The sequence below is a fragment of the Periplaneta americana genome, chromosome 1 (assembly GCF_040183065.1).
Source record: "Periplaneta americana isolate PAMFEO1 chromosome 1, P.americana_PAMFEO1_priV1, whole genome shotgun sequence".
Classification (NCBI taxonomy): Eukaryota; Metazoa; Arthropoda; class Insecta; order Blattodea; family Blattidae; genus Periplaneta; species Periplaneta americana.
Window position 1 is genome coordinate 103,048,890 of NC_091117.1, and position 26,155 is coordinate 103,075,044.

A 26,155-nucleotide genomic window follows, 5' to 3' on the forward strand; every position below is an offset into this window, starting at 1 on the left:
AACTTTCAGGTTTTTTGAGAGCAGACTGGATGACAAAAGCTTTTCAACTGAATAATAACAGGCATTTCCCATATTTATTCTGCGTTTAATTTTCTCCCGAGTGTCATTTATATTTGTTACTGTTGCTTCAAGATATGTGAATTTTTCCCCCTCTTTAAAGGATAAATTTCCCATTTTTATATTTCCATTTCAAAAGTATTGGAAAGCATGACTGCTAATGGCTTCATTGCCAAATGCAAGGCACTAGACAACAACAACAACAACATATTTCCATTTCGTACTATGTTCTGATCACGAGACATAATCATATACTTTGTCTTTTCGTGAGTTAAAAATTGCAAATTACGAAGTGTGTTTTAAATTGTTCTCTTCTTGTTATTGTTGTTGAAAGCTTTATAATGTTTGTAATGGGACACATTGTTATTTACAGAATAGTGCTGGTGAAGCAGTTATCCAGAGCAAGCAGTTTCAACCCAAAGAGACACTTGTATTCATTCGACTTGTGAAGTGGGCCATGCAGGCTCTGGATATTTACACACTAAGTGTTACTCCGCTTGCACCAGGAGCATTGTTACCAGGTGGACAAAGAACACCATCCCCTCAGACTGTACGCACAAAGGAAGAAAAGGAAGTTCTGGAACATTTCTCTGGCGTTGTAAGTGGCAAAAATTCTTCAATCTGAATCCATACAAGTGAATAAAGATTATAATTTTACTTTTTTCTGAGACAAAAGAAAATGAAGCAATTAAGAGAGATGAAACAAGATGAAGCAGCTACACATTTTCGTGGGTAATGCAATGTAAATTACTCTATCTCATTATTTATGGTTAGGAACCACGAATTTTTAAATTGTAGGGTAGAAAGTATTTTTCTTCATCTGTAAGGTGATTTAGCATGATTTTCTAGCAGAATTGAAAGTGGGAAAATAATGTGAATTTCCTATCAAATTGCGAAACCATGAGAAAAATGCTATTTAATAGCGATTTATCAGTAAAATTGTATTTTTCAAGCTCATTATAGATAAAATTAAAGGCACTTTTAAATATTCAAAACATTTTGCTCGATTTTATCTCTTATCAGTTATTATCCGCTCGATTCGATGGTTAAGTCTTCTCTCCTAAACACTAGAAAGAGGAAATATAAGTCTTGAGTTTCTGAAGTCTAGATATGAAGCAAAGAAGCTAAGCTTTGTCCATTCTTCCACTGTAACGAAGTGGAATAGCTGGTTTGAGGCTGTCTTCTATCTGGCAGATTATTTTGAAGATATTGTTCTCTTTTTCAAGCACCCTGACATAAGAGATATTAAAAAATGAGGATACATTTTTTACAGGGGCTTAATGAAAAGAATGTTTCAAGGTTAAATGCTCACTTGATTTTTGTTAAAGATCATGCTAGTGAGTTAGCTGAATTGCTAACTTTACTCGAGAGGTCCAAATATCCAACATCTCACTTGTTGTACCCAAGAGTAGACATCTTGGACAGTAATTTAACAGAAATTGTTGCTGGACATTATTCTGAAAGGACAATAAATTCATTGTCGAGATTAAGCCCTTTGGATGAAGCTACATGTAAAGATGTGTTTTCCAAAGCTGCTAAGTCAGCAAAGAATAAACTGATTTTTTGAAGAAAAGGACCCTGGCCAAAAGAAATTTGAGGCTATAGTGAAAACATTCTATTCGAAGAATGTAGTTCTGTTGAACAATATTGACAAATCAAATATTGACGTGTTTCCAGGATTTTCGAGTGTACCAAAACAAGAAATTCAAAGTGGATACAATTAATTTAAGAAGCTTATTGAACAGCAGGTGAAAAATTAAAAATGTCACATAGTGAAAATGTTTAATGCTTTAAGAACAGAGAATAAAGCATTTTTAGAATGTTGTTTGCAAGTATTGTGGACATCAAACACAATGTTGATAAAGAACGTGTTTTATCACAGTATGGTGCTGATGTTTCAGACAGATGATGTAATTTGAAGGAGGAAAATGCTGAACTGTTCACAGCGTTATGTTTTGAGAAATGAAAGGTAGAATGCACAAAGTTTCCTTTGGAAAAAATAGATGCTAATTTGGAGAAAAGTGGATGCTAATTTCAGAAAAATAGATGGTAATTTAAAAAAAAAATAGTTACTAATTTTGTTGAAAATAGATGCTAAAGATTCTGGTCCCTACTTGTGGTATCCTCAGTGTTGGTAGTTAGGTAAGCTCAGTACATAGATTCATCTAAACTGTTTTGTTCATGTCTACAAAAACATCTACATTACAGTGCCCTTAATGTAAATTGAATATGTTGTTAACTGAGTCCTTGGCAATAAAAGCAATGACTGTCTTGCTGTCCAATATTTCTCACAAACAGTGGGTTTAGAGGGAAGGGCTGGACATCACTGAAGATGATTCTGATCCATTTCTTCCTGAAAACTGCACAATGGACAAAGTTGTGAAGAAATAATTCCGATTATGTTCAAGCGTTTTGACAAACAGTCATGCTCTCTGAGTAATAGAATGGATGCAACTGCACTTTTTTTTGGATATTCAGGAATATATTTTGTTGTACATTGAGACACTCCTACCTTCTATTACTTGAAATATCGTGGAAATGGTATAATATTGTATCTTAATATTTTGAGTTAATTAATTTATTTAACTTCTTTAACGGCACTGTACCAACTACTAGGTTATTTAGTGTCGATGGAATTGGTAATAGTGAGATGGTATTTCGCGAGATGATGCTGAGGATTCGTCATATATTACCTGACGTTTGCCTTACAGTTGAGAAAACCTCGAAAAAATCCAATCAGGTAAACAGTCTAAGTGAGAATCAAATACATGCCTGAGCGCAACACCAGATCAGCAGGCAAGCACCTCAGCTGCACAGTGGGTTTTTAACTGTTTGAAATGATGAAGTTGACATGAGATTTTTTAAGATAAATAGTAATAATAATAATAATAATAATAATAATAATAATAATAATATGACCAACCTCATGGTCTAACGGTCAGAGCTTCTGGCTATAGTTCATGACGTCCTGGGTTCGATTCCTGGTAAGGACACAGGAATTTTTTCTTAAAGGGGATTATTCCTGTGTTCGTCCATGGTCTGGAATTTAGGTTAAGTTTAGATTTAAGACCTGTCCTGGCACCACATTATCATAATCATCCTATCGTATCATCGGGGTAATGTAACTCCGCCTTCCAGGCGCCTTAACCTCAGAAGTGTATTACAACTATGCCACTGCCAGGAGAGAAGACCGAAATGTCGAAAAGTCAACCTGGTGGCATTGGTTAAATAATAATACTTACTTACTTACAAATGGCTTTTAAGGAACCCGAAGGTTCATTGCCGCCCTCACATAAGCCCGCCATCGGTCCCTATCCTGTGCAAGATTAATCCAATCTCTATCATCATATCCCACCTCACTCAAATCCATTTTAATATTATCCTCCCATCTACGTCTCGGCCTCCCTAAAGGTCTTTTTCCCTCCGGTCTTCCAACTAACACTCTATATGCATTTCTGGATTTGCCCATATGTGCTACATGCCCTGCCCATCTCAAACGTCTGGATTTAATGTTCCTAATTATGTCAGGTGAAGAATACAATGCGTGCAGTTCTGCGTTGTGTAATTAAATAATAATAATAATAATAATAATAATCATCATCATCAAAACAACAGCTATAACAATAACCATACTGGTACCACATACAGATTTACTTTTCGTGGTGCACCAAAACCAGTGAAGTTGTCTACAATTTTTGCACATTACTCCCACAGGGGAATGTTACAGATAAATGATCGAAGTTCAGAATACTTTGTTTTGGGACGAGAAGGTTTCTTATTGTTTCCTTTAGAACTGAGAATTTATCAAGAAATAGAAGAGCACTTGGTAGGCCACGACTCCAGTGGAAGGACTAAATGGGTAATAATTTCATCCTAGAGGCCCTCAAGATGCTGCTCAAGATAGAAGTTTTTGGAGAGCTTTAGTGAATAAGGCCAAAAACCGTATCCCATTGGAATGGTCATAAGTTAAAGGCATGACTGAATTTGTTGTACCACAAATGAAATCTCTTAAAAATAAAAAAAATATATGCTTTCCTGAATAGAAGTTTTTAAGTGTGTGAAAATTATTTTATTAATATTTTACTGAAGTAACAATTTCGAGGAATCAGTATTAACAGCCAGGAGCATTTGAAGCTGAGTGTAAGTTATTAAATGCATACCAATGCTTACACTTTCAAACAACAAAATTGCTTACTACTTACAGCATTGAAATATTTGCGGCTTTGTGAAACCAACATACTACTTGCAGCTTCAGGTGATGAATAGCTTGTGTTCAAATTAATGCACGCAACTAAAGTTTGTTATTATTTCTTTTTTTTTTTTTTTTTTTTCTTTTTTTTTTTTCTTTTCAGTTCTCCATGATGAATCCACAAACATTCCAGGAGATTTTCTCTACAACAATTGACTATATGGTAGAGCGGATCTATCGTAATTTTGCACTGCAGATAGTTGGCAATTCTTTCCTTTCAAACCCAACAACTTCTCCCATATTTGCAACTGTGCTGGTGGAATATTTGTTGGAAAGAATGGAGGAGATGGGAAGCAATGTGGAGCGCAGCAATCTCTATCTGAAACTCTTCAAACTTGTTTTTGGGAGTGTGAGTTTGTTTCCAGCCGAAAACGAACACATGCTGAGACCTCATCTTCACCAGATTGTTAACAGGTGAACTGTTCTATCAGATATCCACTGGAATGTAACGTATGATATTTAAACTTACTCTTTCTCGATTAACTTTATTTGTATTATGTTGATGTTTTCTAGATCCATGGAACTAGCAATGAGTGCCAAAGAGCCATACAATTATTTCCTGTTGCTCCGTGCATTATTTCGTTCTATTGGCGGTGGCAGTCACGATCTTTTATATCAAGAATTCCTTCCTCTGCTGCCTAATCTTCTACAAGGTAATTGCAGTAATTGTATGACATTTACCACAAGCTTAAGTAGTTTATTCAATAGGTTTGAAATGCTGGAGAAAAAAAAAATGAAACTGTAAATGTACATTGTAATAGATTAAATAAATGTAAATAACGGAGCATGTTAAATCCATTGCTGTTAGTGTACTACAAAACTTGGGTTTTAAACCTCCACTTAACACTTCAAAACGTTGGAATGGGACTTACTTTCTGTGCCCATGAAAGAAATGCTCTAATTCTGCTGGAACTATAATGTTAATAATGAAAGCAATGGTGGTTAAATTATTGATATACCTAAGATGTTTGTTTACATCTTGTAATACTATTTTTACCTGAATATAAGACAACCCCTAATTTTCCAATTATTTTGTAGGATCTTATATTATAAGGTATTTTTGTCCCAGACAGTTAATCCATTATTCACTATGGTTCTAGAACGTATTATAACATAACAAGTTTACTTACTTCTACAAAATAAGCAGATCCTCTTGAAGCACTGATAATAATTATATACTGGTAGGGCCTAACATTCTAAAAACATTTTCTTCATCATATTCATATGTGATGTCACATCCCAGGTTTTGGAAATGAGAAACCTGTTCTGATATTCTATTTATTACTTATTTATCCTGTATTCTTTACCTGACATAATTAGGAACATTAGGAATGTCGTAGATGCGAGGATATTAAACTGGATTTGAGGGAGGTGGGATATGACTATAGAGACTGGATTAATCTTGCTCAGATGACAATGAACTTTCAGGTTCCTTAAAAGCCATAAGTAAGTAAGTAAGTATACCAACTACGAGGACACTGAGATCTGGGAAGACTGAGATAGTGTTGGAAAGATCAGGGGCACCTTGAGATCCACAGGAACAGGCTGAAACAATTCTGAACCTAAACGTTCGTGATGATGATGATTAATATTATTTTCATCATCTACTATTATCATCATCTATTTTTATTATCATTACCTACAAATATAACTTGCAAACCATCATATAAAGTCCATTTGCTACATGATCCCTCTACTAAATGGTTATATCACAACAGGTTGAGTGGGTTAAATAACAACATACCATTAAGTGAAGAAGTTGAAGAAGAATGGAAGAACATTACAGACATTGTTAAACAAGCAGCATTTGAGAGCATTGATACTAAAAAGAAATGGCAAAGAAAACGAGGTTTAAGGAAATGGGATGAAAACATACAAAAAATCATTGGGGAAAAGCGAGAGGCATATACAAAATATTTGACCAAAGGGAAAGAAAACGACAAAGCTTTCTATCACTTCAAAAGAGCAATTGCTAAACATGAGGTACGTAAATATCATAGATAATCTTGGAATGAATTTGTTTCTTTTCTAGAAAATGAAGTAACACGTCCTCAACTCCAGACATAAAATTCTCAAATTTTTTAATAATGACAATAAAGAGTCCACCTCCCTTAATCTAATATATCAAGATAAATGGCTACAATATTATCAAGACTTAGGGAGTCAAGACACATTTCCCTTGACTACGCAACATTCAGAAAATTCTGACATAGAACATATTAAACTAGATGAAGTTATATCAGTACTCAGTAATTCCAAGACCCATAAAGCACCAGGGGAAGACAACATAGGCATGGAATTGTTTAAAAACTGGAGTGAACCACTTTTGCACAGATTACACAACTTCCTCATCATGATTTGGAATGGAAAGGACCTCCTCAATGGTGGTCAAAATCACTTCTGATACCACTCTACAAGAGAGGGAATAGAAAGAATTGTGAAAATTATAGAGGAATTAGTTTATTAAATACTGGTTATAAAATATTTCCAAATTTAATATAAACTAAATTATATCAATATTATGAGAACATTTTGGGAGAAGAACAAAATGGATTTAGGAAAGGCAGATCATGCTGTGATGGGTACTTCACAATAAAACTTTTGATTGAGAAAAATCGAGAATTTAATGTAGAAACACATATTGCATTTCTGAACTTCAAAAAAACTTTTGATCATGTAAATCGCAACATCTTATTGAATATATTAGTAGAAGATTGCATCCTACAACAAATTGTTCAGAATATTTATAATATATATAAATACTTTAATCTCAATTAAAATTGCAAATAAATTGTCAGCCTGGAAGATGGTTTCTTCTGGTGTCTGACAAGGAAGCCTACTGTCCCCTCTTCTATTTAACATATATAGGAATGCCATGATACGTGAATTTAGGAAAACAAGACATGGTCACATACCAATAAACCGCAATTTAAATTTGGATGCATTGTTATTTGCAGATGATTTAGCTTTGCTAGCCTGTTAAGAGGACGATTTACAAAGGTCCATATGTAATTTGAAACTCATAGCAGACAAATTACTCTATGGAAATTTCTACCGAAAAAACTAAAATTATGGCTTTTTGTGGCAAAGAGCGCATTCCTAGCAAGATTTATATTGATGGAATTATTTTGGAAAGAGTTAAAGAATTTAAATATCTTGGCTACAAATTATCTTTCTTAGTAGATTTAGACATTCATGAGAAAATTTTACAGTATAATAAATCATTGGGCATCATAAACAGAATCGTGAAACCATCTCTAGTTCAGCAACATACCCGCAACTCATCAGTATAAAACCTTAGCACAACCAGTCCTGCGCTATGAAAGTGCAGCATGGGCTCTAAGGAAATGTGACGCAAGTAAAATCACTGCTAGTGACATGAGATTCATGCGCCGAACAGCTGGCTGTACCAAGTGGGACCATAAAATAAATAAGACATCTTAAAGGAACTTGAAATGAACTCTATACTAGCAGACATATGTCACTATCAAGATAACTGACATCAGCATGTGAGACATATGTCTAGGACTAGAATTCCTCATGCATTCCTGCATTACCAACCTAGAGGCATGAGGTCAACTGGGAATCTAATGAAGAGATGGACCGAAAACTTGTGTGGACCGTAACAGTCCATCATCATCGTCATCATCATCATTATATCATATTTATGGAGGTAAGATGTATTGTGTCCCAAAAAATTAAAGATGGAGGTTTGTTCTTGTTGAATTAATTGCTGTGATTCAATTTGTCATTAGCATTTAGTTGTTGAACAACTAGCATTTTGTAAGGATGCAACGAAAGGTCAAGCTGCAGTATGTGGCATAGGTTGCTATTCGTTAAGTTTAGAGTGAGTGCATGTCTTCATGCTGAACGAGTTGGACTTTGCTGTAATACAGTTCTCACCTTTTCAGTATTTTCAGGAGTGCGTACAGTTTTCATTGGTTCAGTTCTCTCTACATTGCACCTGAACTGAGAGAATTGTTTTACGAGTTTGAACTGGTCTTCTGCCTTGATTATCTCCAAATCGTCGTCGAAATGACTGCTGCACATGCATCACACTCTCGTGTTTCGTGTAACTATCAACTGCAAACACACGAAGTTGAATACTCCAATTAGCCATGTTGCATATTAAATCCAAAACATGTACCAATGCAACAGTAACAATAGCGCCATGTATACAGTAGACTCTCGTTAATCTGAATTCCAAGGAACTGAAAAAGAATCAGTTTGGTTTAACGAAGTTTGACCTAACGAGGTTTTGGTAAAAATAGGTCCCTACCATCTCAAATGGCAAAATAAGTTTATTCAGTTGACTGTGAGTAGTCAGCATTCCAGGGTTGTTTCATAAAAATGGTGCAATCAATAAATAAATACATACTTACAAAATATTTATTTCTGACTCTTTTTTAATGATTAATAAACTTTCCTAGAATTCGTACTGCGTACAGTAAATACTCTTCTGACCATCATTTCAGCAATACAATTCAGTGACAATACGCCTACTTACTGAATAAGTGCAATACAATGCTGCAGTACATTTTAAAGGTACTGTAACAGGCTGAAGTGTCAGTCAGAATTAAGATAGCCTATTTCAAGCAATGAAATTTGCAACAAAGAATAATGAATACATACAGCAGAAAACTAATGGGAATATTATTTTCTTATCATTAAAAAATCAGTAATTGCGGTTTGACTAATACTGCCCTCAACATGACGGTATTCTCAAAAGAGACTATGTCCAGAGCTGCTATGTAGGCTGTAGGAGGATCTCACATCACCAGTCAAATTCTAAGGGAACAAGACATTATTTATACTATATTAGTGTGCATTAGAATTAGGCTACAATAATTGAAATACACATTACATACATTAAATAAATATCAACATGGCTAAGCCTTGAAAGCCCCAAAGGACGAAATGCTCCTGTACGTTATAGGCCTACAGTATGTTCGGTTTAGCTGAGGAACAACTTTGGAATAGGCAGAATTTCAGTTCATACTACAATTTATCCAAAATTCGGTTAAGTGGTGGGTTTATGTCTATTAATTCAGTTATGACCAAACAGTTTTATTTGATTTAACCAAGTGATCAGTTTATCCGATTTCAGATTGATGAGGGTCTGCTGTATTGTTGTGGTTAACCTTTGGTGCCAACCAGTACTGGATTTAGGCCTAGGCAACCTAGGCAGTTATCTAGGGCGGCAATTTCCAGGGGAATGGCATTTCTCTCTCTCTCTCTCTCTCTTCTTTTTTTTTATTTTCATTTTACAGTGAAATTTGTTTTTAAAACACTTGTTTGTAAATCTTTTCTTAAGTTTGTTCTTGAACACCTTGTGGAAGTCGGATATTGTTTTGTTATCGCATTGTCATGGTCGTAGCTAGAGTAAAAGAAAAGTGTGCTGCATAGTTATATTGTAATGCCAGTATCATGTTATATTATCAACTGCTTAAATTTAACTGCTTGTATAAACAAGAATGTATTGTTGAAAATCAAATTGGATGTGTATTTATTACATTATTGCTATGAATAGTAACCACAACTCTCAGTTCATTTCCAATATAACATATTGTCAACAAAACTATTTAATCACTTTCCAGCATGTGCACCATATAATTCGCATAGGCGGAGGGAGAACCATTTCTTTGGGGGGGTGGGGGAGGGCAAGCAAAACCATAGAAACCCGATATAACGAGATTATGGGGGACATCATTTATCTTCTTCCCCCATTATAGCTTGACCTAGGTACAGTATATCGGAATATGATCATTCAATAAAGATATTGTAAAATGAAGTAAAATTGTAACAAAATATACAGACAATTTTTTTTCTTCTTATACAGAGAAGGGACCCAAAGGCTTGCACTGCAGCCTGAGGCTTATTGTGCTTACCACTCCTATTCTGTGAATGATTAGGAAGCCGAACGACCACGCTCTTACAAGTACAGTATGCCGCACTGTGAACTTAACCTGGGCTATGGTATGGATGATGATGACATGTGAATTAATGATAGTGAAATGAGTCCAAGGTCCAACACCGAAAATTACCCAGCAGTTCTGCTAATTGGTTGAGGAAAAACCCCGGAAAATCCCCAACCAAGTAACTTGTCCCAACCAGGATTTGAACCTGGGCCCGCCATTTCATAGCCAGACGTGCTAACCATTACTCCACAGCGGTGGACCAATTTTACATTTACTTGATCTGTTTATTTAAGAAAGCAAGATGTAATATGAAATGTAAATTCTATTTTATTTAATCTCGTCTTTAAGTTTACACATTATATGGGAATCACTTTTCTTTTTTCTTCATTGTTGTGCAGTGTGTTATTCATATTTCTCCAAGTGGCTGCTTGAACCTGTAGAGTTCTAACACATCGGTACAAGCTGTTACAAAAAACATTACAATGCTTCCATTCCCCAAATGAGGTATAGAAATTCTTATATGTTTAGAAATTTAAAATAAATATTATAATCCAGACACATGATCTGAAGACATTAATTCGTCAATTTAAGCACAAAAACTTAATCATAAACAAAAGCAAGAAAAATCTTTTAAATTCAATATTTTCTAACATTAATAGAAAAAAAAGAGTTCGGCCAAGTGTGGGGGGGCAGTGCCCCCCCCCCCATGTCCCACCATAACCCCGCCTATGATAATTCGATATGAAAAGTTTATTCTGCAAAGAGTTGGATTTTTATTTTTTAATTTACTTCATACTTCCTGTCGAAGTAAGAAATACTCGTAATAATTATGTCACCAACAAAACCATTGCTTAAAAATAAACCACAACCTGCCTTTCACAAATCAATTTTGTTTCAACAATGAGTAATTTTGAATATATTTCTTTGCATCGAGTCTGATGTGCTTCGTCAGTTCGACTTTGATGACATCATCAATGCTTTCTCTGTGAAGAAAGTGCGAAGGAAATCTTTATGATTCACAAGCAAGATGCATGTATTTTGATTCCAATAATTTATTGTTTTCTGAAATGTAACATTTCATTTAAAACTAATTTAAACTAAACATGACCTGTATAATAGCTGCTCATAAACTGTTTGTGAGAGTTGGGGGGTAGCAAATTCTAGCACTTCTAGGGGCGTCACTATACCTAAATTCGGCCCTGGTACCAACTTAAAATAGGTAATATCCCATGCCCCACCTTATATTAATATGGGACGAAAATAAATTGAAATTACAAAAAAAGCTGGAAGAATGGCAGGGAGAATTAGAAAAATATGGCCTACATCTAAATCTTGAGAAGTGTTTAGTTATGAAGATTGGAAGAGGACAGTCAGATAGTGGTTACTGTAAGATCGGAAATCACGTTTTAAAAGAAGTTGAAGTAGATTATCTAGGATGCAGGATTTCATACACAAGAAAAAAATTAAACAAGAAACCACTAACAGGATTGGACTAGGTGCCGAATTTTATAACACAGTAGATATTTTTTTGGAACTCGAAGGTGTCAAAAGAAATAAAAAAATATGGTGTATAAATGTTATTACATGCTTATAGTTACGTTTGGTGCTGAGACCTGGGCCATGGCTAAGAAGGACATGAGTAGAATTCAGGCAGGAGAAATGAAATTTCTTAGGATTTTGTAATCTGTATTTCTTAAAGTTAGCACAAACAGTTATTGTATATGCACATTGTGAATGTTATGTTAGGTTTGAACAGTCTGCAGAGTGGTCTGCACAAACAACACATGAAGGACCTGTTCGTGGAGTTGTGCCTCACAGTTCCTGTGCGCCTGAGTTCTCTATTGCCTTATTTACCCATGCTGATGGATCCACTTGTGTCAGCACTGAATGGCTCCCACACACTCATAAGCCAGGTATGCCAGTTTAATTCTGAAGCAGAAAATTGAAGCAAGTCTTTCCTTTGGAGGCAAGTGTTATATTTTATTGTATTATTTATTTATTTATTTTATTTACTTATTTATTTATTTAACCTGGTAGAGATAAGGCCATCAGGCCTTCTCTTCACCTCTACCAGGGGATTACAACTACAATATTAAGAATACAATTACAATTATAATTACAATGAATTAATTATTAATTAATTATTATGGAGTGTGTAGAGAGAGTATTGTGATGAAGCATTGAAATCATTTTCGAAATGAAAGTTTCTTTTCTGCTGAGTTCATCTGATACAGTGTGCCTAAGTGTTGATCTTTATTGGGAGGAGGTCGCTACTATCACAATGTTATGATGACTGCACAGTTACCATGGTAGCGTTGTACCAATATAAACATGGGGGGTACCAACATTCACAAAGTAAGTTAAATAAGAATACATGGGGGTACACCCACTTTGTGACCTTCCAGTATAATAAATTTTCAGGTTAAGAAATCAAACAGACAACATAGGCTTATCCCGAAAGAAGCATTAAATGGCTTTGGTCATTCCTTGCACAATTCTACAACTGAAATATATGCACGGACTAATTGGGTCAAATGTAAACACTAGGAATATGTGGAAAAATATTAACTCAATGGGATTTGGAAATACAAAAGGACAGACACAACAAATCAGCATCTCATTAGAACGCCTCAATGAACACTTCACTACTCCGCCAACTAACAATACTGACCATAACACACAGCGACAGACAATGGCAGAACCTCAGGTAGTTGACCCACTTAGAGACAGATTTTACTTTTCATACGTTACACCTATTGACGTGAAGAAAACTCTTAAACGCAACAAATCCAAAGCGATAGGTTCTGACGACATTAGTATCGCAATGATAAACAAACTTATTGACGTAATCTTACCAACACTGACACACATTTTCAACGCTTCGCTGACGACATCCATTTTTCCTAAAGTTTGGAAAAATGCCTTTGTGTACCCTATACCCAAAGTTAAAACTCTGACTACCCCAACGACTATCGACTTATTAGTATTCTACCTACCTTATCGAAGGCGTTAGAGAGGATAGTACACAGACAACTCATTGACTACCTAAACAGATATGAACTCTTGGACACACATCAGTCAGGTTTCAGGACTCGACACAGTACAGCGACTGCACTGTTGGAAGTAACGGAAGACATCCAAAAAGCTATGGACGAACGTAAAATTACAATATTGACACTACTAGACTTCAGTAAAGCGTTTGACACTGTAAATATCGATTTACTGACGAGAAAATTACGATCACTTCAACTATCAGAAAGCACAGTTTCTTGGTTCTCCTCTTATCTCAGCGAACGTCAGCAGTGTGTTTGCATTGGAAGTCGAACTTCCTCATGGCGTATCATTGATTCTGGAATTCCACAGGGATCTGTTCTATCACCACTACTATTCACTATTTACGTAAATGACATCCCCTCGACTCTACAGCACTGTAAGTATCACCTCTATGCAGACAATTTACAAATCTATATCCGTACAACCCCTGACTCACTCAATGACGCAATACAAAATCTTAACGAGGACCTTGAATCTATATCTGCATTGGCCAGAAAGTTTGATTTGACTCTCAATGCAAGAAAATCACAAGCAATCCTAGTGGGACATCAACGTCTATTATACAATATTACCCCTGCTCTTCCAGTCAAGTTAAATGACACAATAATCCCTTTTGCTTCCTGTGTTAAAAACCTTGGAGTTTACTTTGATACGCATTTAAACTGGAATAACCAAGTAACCCATATTACCAAAAAAAGTGCTTTCCATACTACATTCCTTAAACAGCATTCGAAAATTCCTTCCGCTATCACTCAAGAAAATACTAGTGAAAACACTAGTAATGCCCCACTTCGATTATTGTGATTTTCTACTGACTGACCTCAATGTCAACCAGTCGCAAAAATTACAACGTGTTCATAATTCTTGTGTTCGCTTCGTCTGTGATGTCCGTCGCGCAGACCACATTACCCCATCCTTCCAAACTCTAAACTGGCTACGGCTTAACGAACGTAGAAATTTTTATTCTCTTGTTCTCCTTTTCCAAGTCCTTCAAACTTCTACACCTACCTACCTTGCCTCCCATTTCAGTTACCTGTCATCATATCATAATCTCTTCACACGCACACAAAATAGCCGCATACTAGCCATACCAACACATAAGACATCATCGTATTCATCATCATACACAATCTCGCTCTCGCGCTTGTGGAATACCCTACCCAGTGACATCAGAGACTGTCGGAATTTAGTAGCGTTCAAAAGCAAACTTATTAAGCATTTTCTTACTGCGTAGAGTAGGTTTAATTTGTACTTAGTTAATAAAAGAAATGCTTCTCTCTTCTTAACTTTTACAATAAACTGTCTAGCTTTTATTAATCAGTTAATCTTTTAGTACTTTGATTTTTATTGTATCTGTAAATTTAATATCAATTGTAATTGCATTCTTAATATTGTAGTTGTAATCCCCTGGTAGAGGGGAAGAGAAGGCCTGATGGCCTTATCTCTACCAAGTTAAATAAATAAATGAATAAATAAAATAAATAAATTCTACGAAAATCCATTTGGCTCCTTTCACAACAAACGGAACTTACTTGTGTGTTTATGTGAAGAACTACAAAATTGTTAAAGTTGATGCAATATAAAATAATTGTGGCACAAGAATCTCAGCTGTGTGATACTGTACTAGGGTACAATCATGGTGGAAACATAGTAGAGGTGTGGGACAATCTGTGCGCGTTTTCGTTCAGTCTGCGCATGACGTCACCTTCAGTGCAGGCCGTACTCGAATGACACAGTCAACATAACAGATTGTTAATGGTTAGATCTGCGTCCATAGATTAAAATCTATACTAATAATAAATCTGTAGCCGAAATTTTTCTGGTAATTTTCGATTTTCCAAAAATAATTGGTCCTAACATAATATATAATTAACCACCCTGAAACCGAAAATCGCTTTTTTGAAATTTTTGTTTGTATGTCTGTCTGTCTGTCTGTCTGTCTGTCTGTCTGTCTGTCTGTCTGTCTGTATGTATGTTTGTTACCTTTTCACGCGATAATGGCTGAACGGATTTCGATGAAAATTGGAATATAAATTAAGTTCGTTGTAACTTAGATTTTAGGCTATATGGCATTCAAAATACATTATTTAAAAGGGGGGTTATAAGGGGGTCTGAATTAAATAAATCGAAATATCTCGCTTATTATTGATTTTTGTGAAAAATGTTACATAACAAAAGTTTCTTTAAAAATGATTTCTGATAAGTTTTATTCTTTGAAAAATTTTGATAGGACTGATATTTAATGAGATAAATGAGTTTTAAAATTAAAATAACTGCCATCTAAGGCGGTGTATTGAAATAAAAAACAAATGACTTCGTCTATAAGGGGCCTTGGACACAACAATCGAAAGCTACGAAACATAGCCTACAGACAATGTTTCTGTGTTTGTATGAAGTAATATCGGAAGCTAAATTAACCGATTTGTATAATTAATTATTATTTCATCATTGGAAAGTGCAGTTTCTCTGGATGGACATAATGCTATAATGTTATTACAGTAACTTGTGAGTGAATTGAGGACAGGTAAGATTAAAATAGCTTCTTATGCACAGAAAACTTGATAGGTTATTCTGTATATTCATTTCCTGTATTTCTTAAAATAATGTTTATGAATATATTCATTTTTATCTCAGAGAATTAACGAACAACGAGAGTGTATTGATTTCGTATGCAGTAATAGTACGTTAGCTTAGCAATCTATTATTGTATAATTCAAATTTTAACTATGCTCAATTGAATCGTGTTAAAATACATAAAATATATATGCAATAAATGCAATGCAAAAAAAAAATGGGTAATGAGCCAAGCAGATTATGTTGTGCTGTTGTAAAAGCTGTTCCTCCTGAGATTCAAGAGCTCCCACAACAAATTAAAAACTTTCTAATTCGAGTACATCCGTTATCAACACACTTTTTACATAATATAATATAATATAAACATAATAATAAATCTGTAGCCAAAATTTTTATGTTGATTTTCGCTTTTCCAAAAATAATTGGTTATAACAATTAAGAAACATGTTAAAAGAATTGTCATTGCACCAAATGAGTGGTCTCTGGATCAAAATGATCGCATTTTAATATTTTAAATACAATTTAAATTAACATATTAAACGATTTATCCTTCTATCAAACACGAATGTTCCCTGGATCAAATGTCCTATTTTAATTATGTAATTAATTTATATTTATTTCTAACGGGTGCAGTGGAGCGCACGGGTATGGCTAGTGAATAAATAAAAATCATGGTTTGTGTATTCAGTAAATATTTACAGTATAGGCTATAATAGGGTCTACCTTGAAGTGATAACATTATAAAATAGAGAACAATAAATTAAATTCAATAGTCAAGAAATAATGTAATATGGTAGTGCAATGTTAATAATTGCCTTCTGTAATATACACGTACTTTTATAATAATTATAATACATTATGCTATAAATATGCATAAACTTAGGCCCATATAACACAGACATTATATTAGCTATACATGAATTCAAGTACAATAGGGACTACCTTGAAATGATAATGTAATAAAATTGTGATCTATTACATATTAAAACAAGTTTAAAAAAATGCGATATGGCAGTGTGTCATTAATAATTGCCTTCTGTAATATACACGTGCGTTTATAATAATTACAATACAATGTGCAGTAAATATATACATACTTAGATCTATACAATTATTTATAACATGCATTATTTTATACATGAATTTAAATATGTACTTTTGAACCTTCATTAACATATATGCATATGCATTTCTTGGAATAATTTGTCATTATATAGTAAACAAATATTTTTATATATTTAGGCTATTGGAGACATAATATAGTCTACTACATTATTTACCTTACTATTCCACACACGACGTAATATAATTTCACCATTCTAAATCCCACTTTTTTAAGTAAATACTTATTCTTATGCAATTTTTTTTCATTTTCTTTATAATATTTCTCTTTGAAATTCCAGACATTTTTATTGTTTTATTAATTTCTTTAATTCTAATAATTTTTTTATTCTAACTAATGTCGTAATTACTTCTGACGGAAGAGGAGAACTGATTTCTGCTGAGAGACGCCGCTAACTCTGTAATAAGAGTGCCCATTCAGACTTAAATTCAAAGAAAATACCGTCAGCTATTGTAGGCTATCAGCCGGACGCTTGGCAGTTCAGTTTATTTTGAAATGGTAAAGAGTGCAGTTCTTTTGTACCTAGGTTCTTTATTTTTTTAATATTCATATAATGAGTGACAGTCTGAAAAAGCTAAGTGGTTCTCAATACTGGAAACACCTCTGATTGAGGTTCTAGCTGATATGTACAGCTATTATCAGACAGTACATCTCACTTGACGATGTTTCAGAGGAAGAACTGCATCTGAAATCTGATTAGTGTAATATGTAACTAGTCAGCGATCTATGCAATGGAGGGGGAAAGGACTGGTCACCCTACCCCATTATATCCTGGCCTAGTTACCGTATGAGTGATGCCTTGATGGTGTCACTTGTGGGGTCCAGACATGTGTTCGGACAGTTGACTAAACAACAATACCGGAAACTCGCGGAAAACCAGGCAATAAAAAAGAGAAAATTGTGAGAAAAAGTGCAAAAGCAGATGTGCTATTAAAAAAAAAAAAAAAACATAGCCAGCTTGTTCCAGTTCGAGTCCAGATACATCAGAGTGTAATAATGTGGCGAAAAGTACAGTAGGTACCGAAAATAGTGAAATGTGTGATGTATCTGAGTCAGGTGTTTCCGATATTAGAAACAGTAATAATAATGTGGAAACAATTAGGCCTATTTCAATTGATCCAAATAACGCATATATGGCGAAATAAGGGGCGGAAATATTTTTCTCTGCCTAGAGGCGCCAAGTAGCTAGATTCGCCTCTGCATGCAATAGTAACATTTTCGCATATTTGCGTTAATCTGTGCATTCTTATAAATAACAGATCTTGCAAAAATATTTTCATTGTAATAAGCCCTAGAAATACACACGCTTTTATTCTGCCTCAGTAACTCAATTTGCAAGTCCAATGTTAAATACCTACTCATCGGGTTTTGGTGTCTCATTTATCGAGGCTTGTGGAATCTCTCTCACAATATTCCGCCTTACTCTCTTATTTTGTCGCTCCATTCTAGTTGACGCATTTGCTGAATGTTTGCCTCCAGGTATATTTATTGTAGGTATAGCATCAGGTTTAAGTTTTCGTGCACGAACTGGTGAATAGCCTAGCAATCTCTGCTGCATTGTTTTATCAAAGTCATCATCTTTAAAATACTGTGAGCATATACATGCTGAAAAGACATAGCTAGATATTATTATAATAATTGAGTGTTACAATTAGCGTCAGTTCTTATAAATAAGCATAGTATGGTAGGCTGTACTGAAAACTTCATATCCTTTATTGACATTGTTATGAATCCGATAAGTTAAGATTTTTTTTTATTTTATTGGGTTATTTTACGACGCTGTATCAAAATCTAGGTTATTTAGCGTCTGAATGAAATGAAGATGATAATGCCGGTGAAATGAGTCCGGGGTCCAGCACCGAAAGTTACTCAGCATTTGCTCGTATTGGGTTGAGGGAAAACCCCGGAAAAAATCTCAACCAGGTAACTTGCCCCCACCGGGATTCGAACCCGGGCCACCTGGTTTCGCGGCCAGACGCACTGACCATTACTCCACAGATGTGGACGATAAGTTAAGAAGTTTCAATATATTTATGATTGGTTTCATTCTATAACTTAGTATCTGTTAGATAAACCAACTCACAAATATATTGAAACATACTATTCTATCAGTATCAAGATATAAAGAATATGAACTTACGTGATTTTGGTAGAGTGTCTTGGCGTTTGCAACAATTCTCCCATTTTTCACGAAGATTTTTATCTTTTGGGAATGAAAAATATTTAATAATACTGCCTCTGGTTTTTCTATGATGATTACTGCAACCGTACACTGCACAATGACTCATTATGTGTTGTAATATTAATGTCTAGTTAAGTATGTTAAAGAAAATGTACTCAACGCAATGAGCTGCGATCGCTGTCTGCAGTGAAGATGATGTCACACACCTCAGTTGCTATCATAACAGCATGCGCAATCCCACATCTTTACTATGTTTCCGCCATGGGTACAATTTTGTGTGGATTCTGAATAATATATGTAACAGAGAAATAGACCCAGATTTAATATTTTTCTCGGACGAGGCTTGGTTCCATCTCCATAAATATGACTGTGAATTCACAAAATAATCAGTGTTGATGCTTTGAAAAGCCTAATATCCTTCATGAAGTGCCCCTCCATGATGAGAAAATTGACTCCATGAGTGGCAAAAGAATCATAGGTCCAATGTTTATGAGACAGTAGTTGATACTCATACATACGTGAATATGATTTGTTATCCCCACCCCCTTTTTAGAGAATTAACCAACAGGGATCGTGATTTTGTCCATTTTTTTTTTCAACAATTCTCTGCCACAGCTCACACAGCAAATGTGGTGATAGAAATGAAGAGTGCGTTCAACCAGGACAGACTTATTAGTAGGAATTTGTGGCCCCCTCAGTCTTCCCGACCTAATTCCCTGCAGAAATGTCTGAACAATGAAGACGCCACTTTCAGCACCTCCTACCATAAAATTCGCAAGGAAGTAGGTAACTTTCTAACTGCTTCATAAATTGTTAAGGAAACTGTATATGTCTAATTGCATCACTGTCATTCTTCAGTATGTGCACATGGCAATGAACGTCATGCTCGACAATAGCACAAACACTGGTTCCTACTGCATTGGATATCTCTGTATTTCCACAATTTTCACAATATTGATTTTTCTGTGTGTTAGTGATGAAATCGTTGTAACAATATTTAACAAAAATTCTTTGATATTAAGGACATCTTTGAGGAATCTAGACCTAATTAGTGTTGGGTGGAGGTAGACTAGTAACAGTGTACGGAATGACCTGTGTTTTACAATTGAATAGCCGCCCAGAACAAGGTTTTAACCCTCATTTCCTACAAGGTGACTTTTTCGTGGATCCAGACTGTTAATGGTGCACTGTGTGTAATGTTTGCACTCTATTAAAATCAGCACACATGTCTGATTGTCAATCTTGCTCTAAAAAGTTGAAAGTTTGTACAGTACAATGTGTTTTTCCCCATTTCTGAAGAATCTTATATTTGCTGGTTACAACCTTGTTCTGGGCGGCTATTCAATTATATTTAAATTTTATTTGTAATTAAATGCACACTACCTAATTCAGAAACATGAAGGATTTGAAAAGTATATTTTGTTGTGAAAAATATAAGAATATACATAAGATAGTTTTTATACAATAAAGTTTGTGCTCTTAACAAGCTTAATTTGCTTTCAAAGGGTCTGCGCACATTGGAACTATGTGTGGATAACTTGCAGCCTGACTTCTTGTATGAACATATACAGCCTGTCCGAGCAGACTTGATGCAGGCTTTGTGGCGTACTCTGAGGAATCCAACTGATCAAGTTGCTCATGTGGCTTTCAGGTAAGGAGCACAGATGTGCATGAGTGGATGTGCTGAAATAAATTTAAAAAATTCCTATTTTATGTGACTTACACAGTGCAGTACATGGTGTCAGATGCATAAGGTTTATATTTTGTTTTATTAAAATGAGTATAATTTCATCTGAGAAGGTATTTAACCTTGTATTCACGTAATAACATCTTTTACAGACTTGAGTAATAAAGAGTATATGTGCAAGTGCATTAGATTCGGTCAGAGCTGAAAGCATTAAATCAAAATTGGACTTGTCTTCCTGCCTTTCAGTGCCACATCACATCATGTGAGGTTGACCAAGCAGCTGAGCTGCTGCTTTCCAATTTCCACCCATCCCGCGACCTTGTGATATTAATGTTTCAGTATAATATGAGTAATAAGTGACTTTATGTTTTTTATCCTACTTTACTCTACGTAGCTTGTATTTTGCTGTATCATAAGAGATGTAATTTATTGCATTGTGTTCATTTAATTTTGAAATGGCCAGCAACAAAAACTGAAGGGGAATCCTTGTAAGTTAAGCTGCTGTAAGTGGCTTTGTATGTTTTACTCTACTGTACTCTACTTAGCTTATATTTTGCTATATCATAAGAGAAGTTGTAATTTATAACAATCTTTTCATTGAATATATGTAGGTGATATTTATGTTACAAATAAATATAACTAAAATATCATGTAATATTTAAATATGTAAAGTCATTTATGAAGTGTAAGTAGCAACTTTGGAACTAAAAAGCATTAAGTCAATTTTTCTAAATAATTTTTGAGATGTGGTATGAAGCATTGCATTTGTCTTTTTATTGTGGCACACATAGGCTAGGGAATTATTCTATGGCTTATCACAAACATTCAATAAATTTACTTGGTTTTCTTCACGAGATAATGTTTTTTTTTCCTTCTCCTGAAAAGTTGAAAAAATTGACTTAATGCCTTTCATTTGTGTATTTTTGGGTATTTTTTAATAGATAATTTGATTATTTCCGTAGTTTGTCAATGATGAAGTTCAGGCTGTATGTGCTCCTATAAAATAATGTGATTGAATCTAAATCTGTCACATAACATGCTTTTTTTGCATTTAAATGTACATATCCTTCTATAGAATATTAATGTTAATGATTCCTTTAAACAGGGTACTTGGGAAGTTTGGTGGAGGTAACCGTAAGATGATGATTGAACCTCAGAAATTGGAGTACAATGACAAGGAAACACCTGGACCTGCAATAATTGCTTATTTCCAGGAGCATCCCAAGCCAATAGACTTTCCTGTGGAGAAGGTAAAGCGTTATATAGTTACTATGCACAGATTCCAGCGTCATGCAGTATGTCTACAATGTCACATTCGTAATATCATCATCCATTGCATATCTTATAAGTTGTATTCGATTTCTTTATCATTTAAAAGTGAATGCCTATTTTTACAAGGTGTTAGATATTTGTGAGAGTGAAATTAATGTTGACCTGCCAAATTGTCTACATCATGTAAAACACCCAGTTATTTTCCGGTCTTAGGAAATAAATAAAATAAAAAGTGTGTGTGCAGATTTAAAATTTGATTTTTTTTATTTTCAGCTAATGTCATATGTATGAGGATATGTTTTTTTGCATGACCATATAAAAACCTAATTTTCTCATATTAGAATTCAGTTATTTCAGCATAACAATAATGTTCCAAGTTTTAATTTATTATATGACAATAATTTCTTTTCATTACCAGAACATTTACACTTCCAAAAGTAATCTTTTCTGAACATGTATATGTACCTGCGTCCTACATTAATCAGTACGTAGTCTTCTTCCATTTCTTATGGGAACATTAATATTACCGGTAGTTTCAGTAGAACAAGTAGCTAGCTTCAAATACTTGAGGTTTACTATAAGTAGTAACATGTGCTGTTGCAAGGAAGTCAAAAAGAGGATAGCAATAGCAAAGAAAGCTTTTAATAGAGAAAGGAGCATTTTCTGCGGACATTTGGAATAAGGACTAAGGAAGAGGTTAGTGAAGTGCTTTGTGTGGAGTGTGGCAGCATTGTATGGGGCAGAAACATAGACATTACAATGAAATGAAGAGAAACGATTTAAAGCATTTTAAATATGGATAGAGAGAAGAATGGAGCATGTAAAATGGACAGACAAAATAAGAAATGAAGCTGTTCTGGAATTAATGAGTGAAGACAGAATAATGCTGAATTTAATCAGGAAGAGAAAAAGAAATTGCCTGGTTCATGGGCTAAGAAGAAACTGCCTACTAAAGGATGTACTGGAAGAAATGGTGAATAGGAGAAAAGTTCGGGGCAGAAGAAGATATCAGTTGATAGACAACATTAAGATATATGGTTCATATGCGGAGACTAAAAGGAAAACTGAAAATAGGGAAGATTGGAAAATGCTGGTTTGCAGTGAAAGGCCTGTATTTGGGCAGAAAACAATGAATGCATGAATATTAGTTTGCTCTATAATGAACGTAAAATTGAAGTAATGGTTTGTTTGATTTGTGTGGTATTTAAATATTATATGAACTGTGAGCAGTTAATGGATTTTACTATGAGTGCTGGCTGCTAAAAATAATGATCTGTAACACAAACCATTGTGATCCCTTTGAAAATATGGCCACAAAATTACTACAAATTTAAGACTAGTAGAAATTGAATGTAAAAAATTGATTTAGTGAAGTATTATCAACAGTGAATCTGCAAAACTTAAGTTTGAAGCAAATACTGTACTTGTGTTATGCCTGGCATGAAAATCTATGACATTTGCACAGGGAAGCTAGCAAAGTCAAGGAAAAAAGAGAGGGAAGGGGGGAGTTCTCACAAAACAGGTGAGTGATAAATTTCAAGGGATGAGTTTATTGATACATATTTGTACTATAAAACAGCAGTGATATGGTCCCATTAAGATTCCTTCAAATTTTAATATGGGTGAGAAATTGCTGGCAAATTTTGCTGCAGCACTCTATAAGGAACATGGTTCTTTTACATACAATATATCTACAACGAGGGATTCATAACTTCACTTGCCTTCTGAAGAAATCCATACTAAAGATTTTTATCATTCAAATTTCATTGTCCTTAGCAAGGTATAAACCCATGAACCTTGGATCCATTGGCAAACATGGTGACCTTGGACGACCAAATATGTAAAACAGTAAGTTGACACTCTGAAAGTGAATATGATTACTGATTATTATCAGAAATTCCTTTACAGTTAAAGGAATCCACTGTGAGTTGATCTTGTAAAATAATTAGAAATGAGTTCAAAGTAACAGTGGCTAGGAAAACCAAATCTCTAGTGAAGGGAAAAAAAAATTCAACTTTAGATGCAAAAAAAAAAAAAAACACTCGATATTCAGTTGTAGAGAAAGTGAAATATTTTATGGTGTTAGCAGAGTGACATTGGGTAAGAAGGGCTATGCATCCTTCAGAATTGAATAACACCCATGATTAGGAATGTTCTGTTTTGCACTACATTACTTGAGATTGAAGAGGTCATGTCTGCAATGAATGTATGATATGTGATCCACTAACCTACCATAATATAATTTGCTCTTCACATTAACCTGAACATATTGCAAGAGATGAACACATTGAGCACATATGCTGTATCAAGTTAATGCAAAAACTCTTGTGATTCACTGTTCTGTAGACATGCCAAATATCGTGATATGCGAAATCCGATTTCACAGACTGAGTAGTAACATAAGAAACATACTGATCCTATATATAACTCATTTTCTCAAAATCTGTCCTCAATCAAGTTTTGAAAAAATTCTACTCAATTAGAAACGATATCCAGAAACTCTTTAATTTGTTGATTTGTGTAGTGCATCATGTCATTCTTTGAGAAGATAATTTTTAACATTATTTTAATGTACAAAACCTGTATAATTATTAGATAATGATTTGGTGATTACTGGAGCAATGGTGAAATGAAAATAACAGAGGAAAACAAAAACCTAAGACTTAATTTGTCCAGCTGTATCTTTTTCCACTTCAGATCTCATTAAATACATCAGCTATCGAACCTCAGTACTTTTGGCAATGTCATGTCAGTGGAATATATATATCGAATAATTAAACTTCAAAAATATTCTCTTATTAAGTTCTTTTTGTGGTAAATGTTTTTAGTTATGCCTCTTAAAGAAAAGCAGCATAAAATGTGATTTCGAAAGAAACAGTAGTCACTGTCTACAAACTTGCTGTCTCTGATGTATAGGGAGGGGGAGTTTAGTAAGTACGGAAAGCAATTAGATTGAATCGTGGAGTAGGTATAGATGTCATATGTTGTGCACAGCTGCCGCTCCATAACAAACTCTTGCAAACGTTTCATAGAGTTCGGTGCATACATGTATTAGTCTATATTAAGTCAGTGAAACATTCAGTGGTTGAACTATATCAACATGCCTAAGGCAAAGGAGAGTTGGCAATAAAGATTGTCAGCATTTAGAGGGGTTCTGTAATGAAAACTTTTCATGTAATGGAGAAACAAAAAGAAATACAAAGACCTTGTCCAAAGTTTGTATAGCATAGCCTGCAGAGCCCATGGTCTCCATCAAGTTGTGGAAGAAATAAAATTAGAGCCTGCTTTAATGACGTCGATAATTGCAGATATATTTCTAAAGGAGTCTTCCAGAATCAAGAGATTTAAGAAAATGGCACTGGAATTCCATTGCCTCTATGGCCAATTAAGCTATAAGTTGATGGAGGACATGGTTAGACGTAGCTTTATATTAAGCTCAAAATTATGATGTAATTCTTACATAATCAATGCCTTTGGAGAGGAGCATAATTCTTCTATAAAGGTTGTAAGATTTAGTTTTGCCACAACTTTTAGAAAATCTTTTATGTGTTATTTCGAGAAAATTCAGTTCTGTAGCAAGTACCAGAATCATCGAAACTGAAATTGTCGGACTCCCTCCAGTTAATATAACAAATGTCACTATCACTGAATCAAGCACAAGAGGAACCAGTTACAGAAAGTATATAAATTGTAATTAAACACTTATGCACAATGAGTTCACGTAATCACAGCTATTTTATCAATAGTCTCTAAACACACACCTTCATCTCAAACAGCAGAAATAACTAAAATGCTCTCTCAATTAATATCACTCAATAAAAGAATTGTATTCCAATGGATACCATCCCGTTGTGGAATCCTGGGAAACGAGAATGCGGATGCTTTAGCAAAGAAGGGCAGCACTGCTACTTACAGACCTGTTACTAAATCTACGTATTACTCTGTGAAGAGATTTATTAAATCTACATACTTAGACTTCAACAAACAAAATTTGATAACACAATCCCAAGGGAAAAAATGGAACTCTCTGCATCAAAAT

At 34.5% G+C, this 26,155-nt stretch overlaps 1 protein-coding gene across 6 annotated transcripts in view; it reads left to right on the top strand.

Moving 5' to 3' along the window:
- The window catches only part of Nipped-A (Transcription-associated protein Nipped-A), a 494,348-nt gene that overhangs the window by 125,738 nt on the left and 342,455 nt on the right, over window positions 1–26,155 (top strand). For all 6 annotated transcript variants that reach the window (XM_069825168.1, XM_069825181.1, XM_069825178.1 and 3 more), the window contains exons 12-17: window positions 431–655; window positions 4,410–4,720; window positions 4,820–4,959; window positions 11,971–12,137; window positions 20,663–20,808; window positions 21,950–22,094. In XM_069825168.1, coding sequence (XP_069681269.1) covers window positions 431–655; window positions 4,410–4,720; window positions 4,820–4,959; window positions 11,971–12,137; window positions 20,663–20,808; window positions 21,950–22,094 — 1,134 coding nt within the window. The remainder of the gene's footprint in view (window positions 1–430; window positions 656–4,409; window positions 4,721–4,819; window positions 4,960–11,970; window positions 12,138–20,662; window positions 20,809–21,949; window positions 22,095–26,155) is intronic.